We start from the raw sequence: 9,964 nt of genomic DNA on the forward strand, positions 1-9,964 counted from the left end.
AAGGCGTTACTGTATAAATTTTACATTGTGTATTATTTTTCTGATTCTTACTTGACTGATTACACCTTTTTAAGACATGATTGTTTACATTTTTATACCTCATATAATCAATTACAAATAAAACTAATATTCTTTTTTAAATTCATCAGCAAATTTTTCTGAAATTTAATTTGACGTTTTGTACGAGCTAGATCATATATGTGAAATGTGTAAGGGAAGGCCATTTGCTTGAAGCTTATATTTAGCTGCATAATTTTGGTGGTTTTAACTGTCAGGCACATTGCACCAAAGTCCTCTGTAGTTACAAAAAAAAAATTCTAACTCAATATAAACAAAACAGGAATATAAAAAGGGATATACAGACCCACTGGCCCCTTAAAGGATCTCACTCTAGAAGAAGGGTCATCATCATCCGATTGAGAATAAGTTATGCAAGGTTGACACATGGACACTTACTTTTGGGCCAATGTATGTGTTCAGCATGTAGAGAAAGATTGCTCCAGGTGGCCCACATGATTTAAGAATGTCATTTCTAGGCTCCATATAGAGAGCATGTAGGAATGCCACCCAGTATTTAATTGTGCTTGAGCAGTGCAGCGAGTATCTTGGTATTTTTGAAGGAAACAACCCAAGTTTTATTGATATAATGCTGATAATTTCATGACCCTATGTTGAGAATGAATGTATTTATTAGTGTGAATGTAGTGTGAGAGGGCCAATGGCGCAATATTGAGTACACCAACAACCTCAATTAAATTATTTATATAATATGAGTAGAGGGAGACGGAGGAATATCGAGAGCTCCATCACCCTGAGTGAATGGCATGGAAACAGGAAAAAATGTATTAAAGAATAGGTTTAATGTGTGAATCAGAGACGTTTTAAGTTGGAGGCTGAAATGACATAGCTGTTGATAGCCTCTGGATACCAACCTCAGTGGCTGGACACACTGAGGTCTGACTGCCTACACCAATTCTCAATGCCTATGTTAATTTGTTGTAAATCACAAAGGCTAGAATTGCCGGTGGATTGCGAGAAGTGATAGGCCCAATTCTGTACAAGTGTGCACGTGCAGATTTGAGCTTAAATAAATCAACACTGTACAGAACCACTGAAGATAACAAAATGAAATTCGGCTAATAGATAACCAGATATGCAGATGATGTGAGATGACTAAGCTTCCTATTTATTTTTAGAAATCATAAACCAACTTTATCTGAATATGATTGGGTTGGATTGTGTTCATTTTATTTAACAATATAGTTTTGATAATTATAAATAAGACACTAAAGGAATCTTGACTACATAACAGCTATTTTACATTTAAAAGGAAAAAAGAAGCCACTTTTACTATAATTAAGTTGGAGACTCATTAAGTAGATGACGTGGTGTCCAGCTCGGTCTCAAGGTGAAGCATGTAAAGGAGAGGCAAGAAAAAACATTTCTGATAAACATTTTTCTTTTGCTCATAACCCTATAGCATAACAGCTCAGATGACCACACTGAATATGGCAATCTTGGCATGCCAAGGCACAATTCTGCTGCCAAATGCCTTCTTCCAAACAGAATTACCTCAAAAACCTTTGTAATGAATTCCGTGACATTACCTCAAGATAATTAAGAGTGCTTGAAGCTTGAAGAAGAAGTTTGCCCTGGGTTTGAAATATCAGGTACCACACTATTTTCCTGGGAATAACAAACTCTGAAAATATAATTTGCACTTACAATGAGGTAAACTAAAGGTTTGAATGTACATAAGATAAAATAAAATTATACAAACTTTATTGAAAAGTTAAAAATACAATTTTCGATTACAAAATGAAGGTACACTTATTTAAAAAAATAATCAAATCCTACTAACTAGTTGGCCAATTATGCGATAAAATTTATAAAATCAAATAAAAAGCTTTTAAATATATTATTATGGAAATTTAATATATAAATTTTGTTATTGATAACTATATAAAAAAAAAACTAAATATAAATGATAAACCTAAAATTCATACCAATTTGGATATTAAAACATTAACAATTATATGAACCATAATAACAAAATATTTTAAAAATTCTTTTACAAAACATCAATAAACAAATGGCAAACATCAATTAGTTAATAACCTAATATTTACTTAAAGTGTGAACGCACAGTTTGGGTGGTCTACAATCATCCTGATTATTCTTGATGATTTTGCGTGTCAGGTATCTTGCAGCTTTTCACCACATTCAGTGGTCTGAGTGTTATTTGGTCAGCTATGTCATTTTTCTACATTGGGAGAAATTGAAGGGGGTAACTATTTGTCTTTTCAGTGTCTTTATGGATTAATTATATGCTTTTTTATGCACACAAAGGATATTACTAACAAAAAACATGCAGTCAAGCCACTGATGATGGCAAATTGACAGAAACAAGATGATTGCTATACTTGCTTTTCAATTTTTTTTTTTTGCAATGTTGATGTAAAAGGTTTTTATTTAAACCAACATAGAAGAAGATTGCATAATTCTGAATTTGTTAGTCCTTAAGACTATCCAATGTTCATCATAATAATTCACAATTTGTTACTAAAGAATTCAATATTTAATTAATAAATAGCAGTTCTGATGTTTAATTTACCAATTGGTATCATAGAAAACATTTTTTTAATATTTTTTATTAATTAATCACTCCCTTATTATTATTTTTAATCACTCCCTTATATAAAAATAATAGTAGTAATAAACTCACACCTTACAAGCAGGAAGTTAAATACAAATGTAGGATTAAAAATATTTTACATTTCTTTGTCTAAAGTATCAGCAACACTATCAATTTAACAGTATAAACTATTTTGTAACTTCTTCATTGTTTACTTATTTTTAAAGATGTATATTTGATGTATATAAAACAATTTATTTTACAAGAAGCAAAGCTGGATTGTCTGTGAAAATATTTTGTTAATTGATAATAAATATATGAGAATTCTCTCATTAAAGGTGGATTAATTATATTTATTGTTGTTACGGAACTTTTATGGTTTAATTATGATCCTACATACATTTTAGAAACAATATTTTATTATAAAAACTCTATAGGTATAAATATTAAAGCAATCATTGAACAGATTAAACTTTATTAATCTTTGCTTATATAAAAATCAATAGAATGTTTCATTTTCATGAAAAAGTCATATACTTCTATAATTTTAACTGTTAAATTTTCAATATGATTATTACATGACATAAACTTTTTCTGCTTTCTGGTAAGAAAACACGTCTTGAGTCCTTGGGCAGATGATCTGACCATTGTTTTCTGACGCCATTTGTAACAGCGACTGGAAAAAACGAGGAATGATAATTCTGAACTTGAAAGTTACAATTGTTAGAATACCTGTTGCCCGTAGACACGGCTATTGGGCAGAGCCATGGGCTGATTGTGTTCGTCCAGAGGCAGACCCGATATGTGACAGATTAAACGGGAGTGTGAACAGTGGGCGAAAGGCAAAGGTTCAGCGAGAACGTTCAACCAATCCTGACAGACTGGGCAGCACTTGTTCCGCGTCTCGGAACTGCCGTAGCACTGAGTATTTATTGTTAAGGACCGTTTGGATTCATACCAATCTTACAATTTCAAATTATTCTACAGATACAAATAATTTGAAATAAAAATTCTACTTTTTACACCGTTGAAAACATAATAATCGTAAATGTTTAGAAAAGGATATGGTGTTTTAAGTGCAGATAGTCCTGCTTGAAGAGCAACTGTGAATACACTTTGTGAAGCAAGCTGAAAGAGTTTGTAGTTCTCCTGCCTGAACTGCTCCACTAAACTTACCCAACGATCATCATCCAAAAGCTCCTTGTATGGCGACAACTCTAAAATAATTTTAACAGAGATAATAGTACATATTTGTTATTGTAAACAAAATAAAGAACTGGATGGTAAAAATTGAAAAATAAATAAAATATTTTTATAGAAAAGTGTTATGTGTGTAAAATAGTTCCTTTCTGATTTCTTGTTGAAGCTTTTACCCTCTAAAGTGATGAACCTGTAGTTTGTTCATTTCTGATCTGCTACTGATATACCTATCTCCCTGCCAGATATATATTAGCATTTCTCCATCTTCAGTACTGGATTTGTAGGTTATTTTAGCAGTTGTTTCACTTTTACATATTTATAAAAAGTGAAACAGGAGTGTTCATAAGTGCTTGCATCAATGTACTTTCATTGGCCTTTGCTTGATGATTTCTGGGATTTCTTGATATGTAAAAACAAAAAAGGAGATAGCACAGATCAAGCACTGAATATTGACAGACTAAAGCAGCAATAATAACCCATCCAGGAAGCATGGAAACAACTAACTAAAGGTGAGACAATTGATTTTTTTTAAAACTTACTTTCAACTATAAATAAATTCAACATTTTGGTATTTTATTATAATTAATTTTAATTAGATGGTTGAAAATAGTTATAGCAATAAATGAATCTAAAATGTCTTCACATTCAAAATTGATTGAAAAAGATCACAACAATAATGTTTAAAAGTGGATGATACAGGATCTCTCTTTTCCACTCTTAATAAAAAAACGTTGTTTATTGAGGCTGGGGTTGGAAAAATAAAGAGTTTCACACTACTGTCGTGATTACCAATTGATTATGGCATGTGCAGCTTATACTTGCACATGATAAATCGAAGGCCTTCCTCAAAGTGTCATATCTGTGACGAGGACATCATGCTTCAGACCCTATCAAGTTCCTGGATGGAGGGTTCATTAAACCTTGTATCACTGCTGTCATGAGACAGTGCTATACTATACAGATATACTACAGAATATATGAATATATGCATGTCTCAGAGTTTCAATAAGTTAATCCTTTCTATTAGTTACTTTATCCTTTTACAAGGTTTCCAGAAGGGCTCTCAGCGTTATCCAGCTGGGGGGGACACAAAAGCTCTCTGGGAGAATACACTCGAAATCCCAGGGGAGCTTGGTCCTTTCCTAAGGACATGTTTTCATCCACACTCTCAAAACGAGATGTGTTTTCAGATGGGAATTATGTTCAAACATTTGTAGTGTTGGGGGCTGAAATTATCTAGATGTCAATAGCCCCAAAGACTAATTTGAGCAGGCAGGGCAAACAAGACTCAAACCACGAACTATCAACAACAACAGCAAACCATGAGAAGTCTAAGTCCTTATTACAATACCAAGCTAAACAAATTGGGAATGCAAAACAATGTCATGTTATGTTCCAAGACTCGCAGGAAAATGAATGAAGCAAATGTCCTTGCAACTGAAACCAATGGTATTTTAGATCAGAAGGAAAGGTGAGAACTACTAAGCAATAGAAATACCTCATACGCAAGCAATTTAACAATCTACCAATTAACCAGAAAATTTAATGTTTTTGATTTGTTATTGTTTTATCACTGTTAATCAACATTCAACAACACATTTCTATTTACATAGGAGAATTAAGTATGTAATGCCAAGTGGATAATGCACGAGCTCATAAATGAGAAACGTCTTAGACAGTTGCCTGTAAATTATAAAATATGTGTGGTGTTTAGAGACCATTAGTTAATGCTTATTCAGAGTTCGTGAGATGCGATCTGGTGTGACGTAGGTTTTAAAAAAACATTTTCTTTATCATACCAATGTTTGAATCTTTATTGAGATCATCTTCAGTGTGAGAGTGCCCTCAACACAACACACAAGAATGACACAATTACACAGAAAACAAACACTTTGAGCCCTGAAGATGATCTCAATAAAGATAGAAACGTTGGCACGATAAAGAAAGAAAATTTTTTCTAAAACCTACGTCACACCAGACCGCATCTCACGATCTCCAAATAATCATTATAAAATATTTTCTTTCTCTCGTCTTCAAAACCCGTAATTCATGTATGCTTATTATATGAATTTATGCTTGCAACTAGGGTGGCCAAGGCAGCTTATAAAATTTACATTGCATCCGGTTGAAAAATAAGTGAGCGCACTGCCCAAAAGTGAAAATAGCTAAACTAAAATAAAATAACTCTTGAAATGTAAACCTACTTGAATAATAAATTCCAATTTTACTAGTCCTATATTTGGTTATTGTTATATTATTAGTAATTACTGTAATAATATAGAATACCTGTAGTGACAGGAAAAGCAAGGAGGGCCATACAGTGTTGTATTGCCACAAGTTGGTCTTCTTCATACGAGCAAAAATATTTTCTGGCATGTCTGAAAAAATGCCAGCTGTAATAAACTATATTTTTAAGGGATAAATTTGTCAAATGGGCACACTAACTTTACAGCGTCAAGTCGCCGATCAGCCTTGATCAATTCTACAAACTCTTGCACCCTGAGATTGAATTCCATTGTCGAATGGAGCTTTCTCAGCTTTGACCTGTTATCATGGCACCAAGCGAGACATTTCGAGGTCTCTCTGTTCATAAGAGACTTCTCAACTTCTCTCGATACAAGAAACACATCTACAAAGGAAAGTGGTTCAAATGATTATTTATAATTGTTACTGATTAGATGTACCGATGTTAGTGAGATCCTGCAGATCGGAAGCACGAGCTAGGCTTGAAGCAGCGCTATAATAACCCTTACGGAGAAAATACTCGACTAACATACGGTCAAGACGTTTACGGCACCACTGAGATCCAGTCGTATGCTCTTTCAAATGCTCAAGACGCCTTTTACAGACATAACCAGCTTGAAGTTCTTCACAAATACTTTCTTCCGCCTAACATTCAATCAATTAATTATTTTAAAATATGATTATTTTTATTTCTTATTACTTTTCTTTTGAGTACTTGAAGCTTCTCGACCATTCCGCCAAGAAGCTTTCCGATGTCATGTGGTGCACAGTTATCCACCGAGAGACCTTTATCAACCTCAACAGCAGCAGATTGAACGTGAGACACTTCTCTGTCGAGTTGTTTCTGGGCAGCTCTGAATTTCTTATTTAAGATCTCATAAGGCACCTATAGAAAATATACATATTTATTTATATTCCGTTTGACCTTTTAAAAGTTTACCTTAAGGGTTGGATGCTCTAAAGCCTTGATATCTGCCATTTCCTGATATCTCTCTTTCAAACTGCTTAACAGAAATAATTCTTTGAATCAGTTTTTCTCGTAGTCGAATGCTGTCATTTGCAGATTAATGGACTCAATGGCTGACGCAGCTGAAATTATGTATTTGTTGATGTAAAACATATGTGATGATGCTTCCTATTCTTACCACCACTTATTTTCATTGGGCAGATACACACAGCAGAGTGCTCTGTCATCTTTGTGGCTTTTTTCAATATGTATTTAAGCATTAAAGATCATGCATGCTAAGTGTAACTATAAATTACTGGCAAAAAATTAAATGGCTATGTATGTCAGCTACTAGGATTATGACTATGTATGCCAGCGACTGTGATTATTATTATGTAAGTCAGCTACCGTGGTTATGAGTATGTCTGTCAGCTACTATAATTAAAACTGTGTATATCAGCTACTATGATTATGACTATGTATGTCAGCTTTTTCTGGGAACATTATGTTCAACGGCTTAACATTATTCAGTCTTTTTTAATGACATGATCATAGTGCCCATTTTGCACATTTCTTTCTTATACAGCTAAGCTGTGCTCAAGAAGTGGAGAGGTTAGAAGAAGTGTAACCCTGGAATGACATCCTGGGGTAAGCTCAGTAGTTATTTTCCAATATTTGCTTCCTGGTTGTTGGTTGCTACTGTTACTAGGTCTGTTTTGAGTCTGAGTTAGTTGAACTACTCAGGAAAAAGTTTGAGGAACTCCTCACTGAAGATGGCGCAATGCCAAAACACTTTTGAGTTTTTCAACAATCCCGTGAGTGAAGACAGACCCAATAAGTGGTTAGGATTGGTTTTTTATGCCGATGATTTGGAGCTTTATAAAACCATCAAACCCCTTCAGGATAATCTTGATCTCCAGTCTGACCTAATTACTACTCTTGAATGGTGTCAACAGAACTCAACGGTGCTAAATATTTAGAAATGTAATGTTGTATGGTAGTATTCGTATACCCTACTCTATTAATTATGATTATACTATAGGTAATGCTCCTTTGACAAAACTTTCTGAAATTAAAGATCTTGGTGTCATTTTCAGTAGTTAGCTGAATTTCAATTCTCACCTATGTCAAAAATACTTTTCTGTTCGTTTGTTAGATCCCATCTTGATTATTCCTGTGTAATCTAGTCCCCACATAACAATAAATAAAACTAACAAATAGAAAAGGTTGAGAATAAATTTCTGAGATATGCAGCTTATAAACTTAAAATTCCTCAGGCTATATATGACTAATATTTTGGATTCCTTTGGTATCCTAACTTTAGAAAAGAGAATAATTTACCTAGACATCATTTTCCTTTATTAACGCACAAATAATTAAATTGAGTCTCTTTAATTACTTTCTAAATTAAACTTCAATGTACCCCAGTTCTCATACTGGAAACAAAATATTCTTCATTTGTGACCATAAGATTAATTACATAAAAGAAAATCCCATGAATATATTAATGCACACAAAATGCCTATCCACATCTCTCATACCAAGATAATATTAGCATTTTTAAAAATCAATTAATTTCTGCACTCAAGATATATATGTTCAGATCTCATTGATGTTCTGTAAACACATAGCCCTGTTTAATATTTACAATTTTATTATATTTTAATTGGTCCTATTACTTAACCAGAGCAATTATTCAGTGATTTATAATTTTATGTAAAGTGTGGTTGAGATGATAAGATTAGTGTCATGAGCGGGACTCGAACCCACGACCTCAATATGCCACTGTTCTTCTAACAACTTGAGCTATCGTGACTTCGGTACTCCCAAGACACCAACTAATCATCTCAACCTACAGCATGGTTAAAACAGCAGTGTATTTACCAGAAGGCTTGGGTTCAAGTCCTGCTCATCACATTAATGCTTTCATCTCAACCACACTTTACATAAAATTATAAATCACTATTTACAATGCTTTATTAATTCTATTCATTACTATATTATGCTAGTTAACTTGAATATTACTGTTAATTATTTTTATTCAGTTAACTTTTGTTTGTATTCTGTCAATTATGTTAACTACATATATTTATAGCTATATTTTATTTAATAATTCATACTTCCAATTATTTGTTATTTATTGTAAGTCTAGTTCAGTTGTTTCTTTAACTACTTATTTTTCATAATGAATCTCTCTATTATCTCTCTTGAGTATATTTGTAACTACTGTATAATTCATTAAATTCACTAATCCGCTGGTCCACTTGACCAATTATAATATTGTATAATTTTGATTTTTTGCCTTTATAATAAATAAATAAATTTGAATAAAGTGTGATAATAATTTGCAATAATAATAGTGCAATAAATAATTTATGTTAAGAGTGAATGTATTTATTAGCATGAAAATGTGATGTGAGAGGGTCGACGGCAAACCCTCAATTATATAGTTGTATAATATGAGTAAAGGTTGTGTTGAGAGTGAATTTGCATGAATGTATGATGTGACATAGCCGACGGCAAAATATTGAATACCCCATCGACCCTCAATTAGGTCAGTTTTATAATTTGTGTAAAGGGTGATGGAGGAATATCGAGTACTTCATCACTCTAATTAAAGAATGGTATATAAATAAAAGTAAATGTATTTAAACATGAACGCGAGTATGAATAGGTTTGGAACTGGATGGGTTGGGAGCTGAATTGACCTGGTTGTTGACAGTACCCGCCTCCCAGGAGCCCAACCTCGGTGGCTGAATGGATAAGGTTGAGGTCTGACCCTGGACTGCCAACACCCAGGGTGGATGATTCTCAAGCCTGCTGTAGTTTGAAGCTATACAAATACAAATAATTTGTGCTGTTCCTACTAAATTTCTATTTTGTTTTGTGTTATGTACCATACTTACTTTTAACTTTGCACTTGACATATTTTTGGCTGT

At 33.1% G+C, this 9,964-nt stretch overlaps 1 protein-coding gene across 1 annotated transcript; it reads right to left on the reverse strand.

Moving 5' to 3' along the window:
• Positions 1-2,452: 2,452 nt before the first annotated feature.
• LOC106670082 (macrophage erythroblast attacher) lies at positions 2,453-7,222 on the reverse strand. Its single transcript, XM_014400098.2, has 8 exons — positions 7,020-7,222; positions 6,780-6,965; positions 6,520-6,724; positions 6,281-6,464; positions 6,122-6,213; positions 3,702-3,852; positions 3,368-3,560; positions 2,453-3,311 (listed from the first exon to the last, which is right to left on the reverse strand). Exons 1-8 carry the CDS (start codon positions 7,056-7,058, stop codon positions 3,210-3,212), a joined length of 1,152 nt encoding a protein of 383 aa, XP_014255584.1. The 5' UTR covers positions 7,059-7,222; the 3' UTR covers positions 2,453-3,209.
• Positions 7,223-9,964: the final 2,742 nt, after the last annotated feature.

Source organism: Cimex lectularius, unplaced genomic scaffold (assembly GCF_000648675.2).
Source record: "Cimex lectularius strain Harlan isolate CLEC.00 unplaced genomic scaffold, Clec_2.1 scaffold209, whole genome shotgun sequence".
Classification (NCBI taxonomy): Eukaryota; Metazoa; Arthropoda; class Insecta; order Hemiptera; family Cimicidae; genus Cimex; species Cimex lectularius.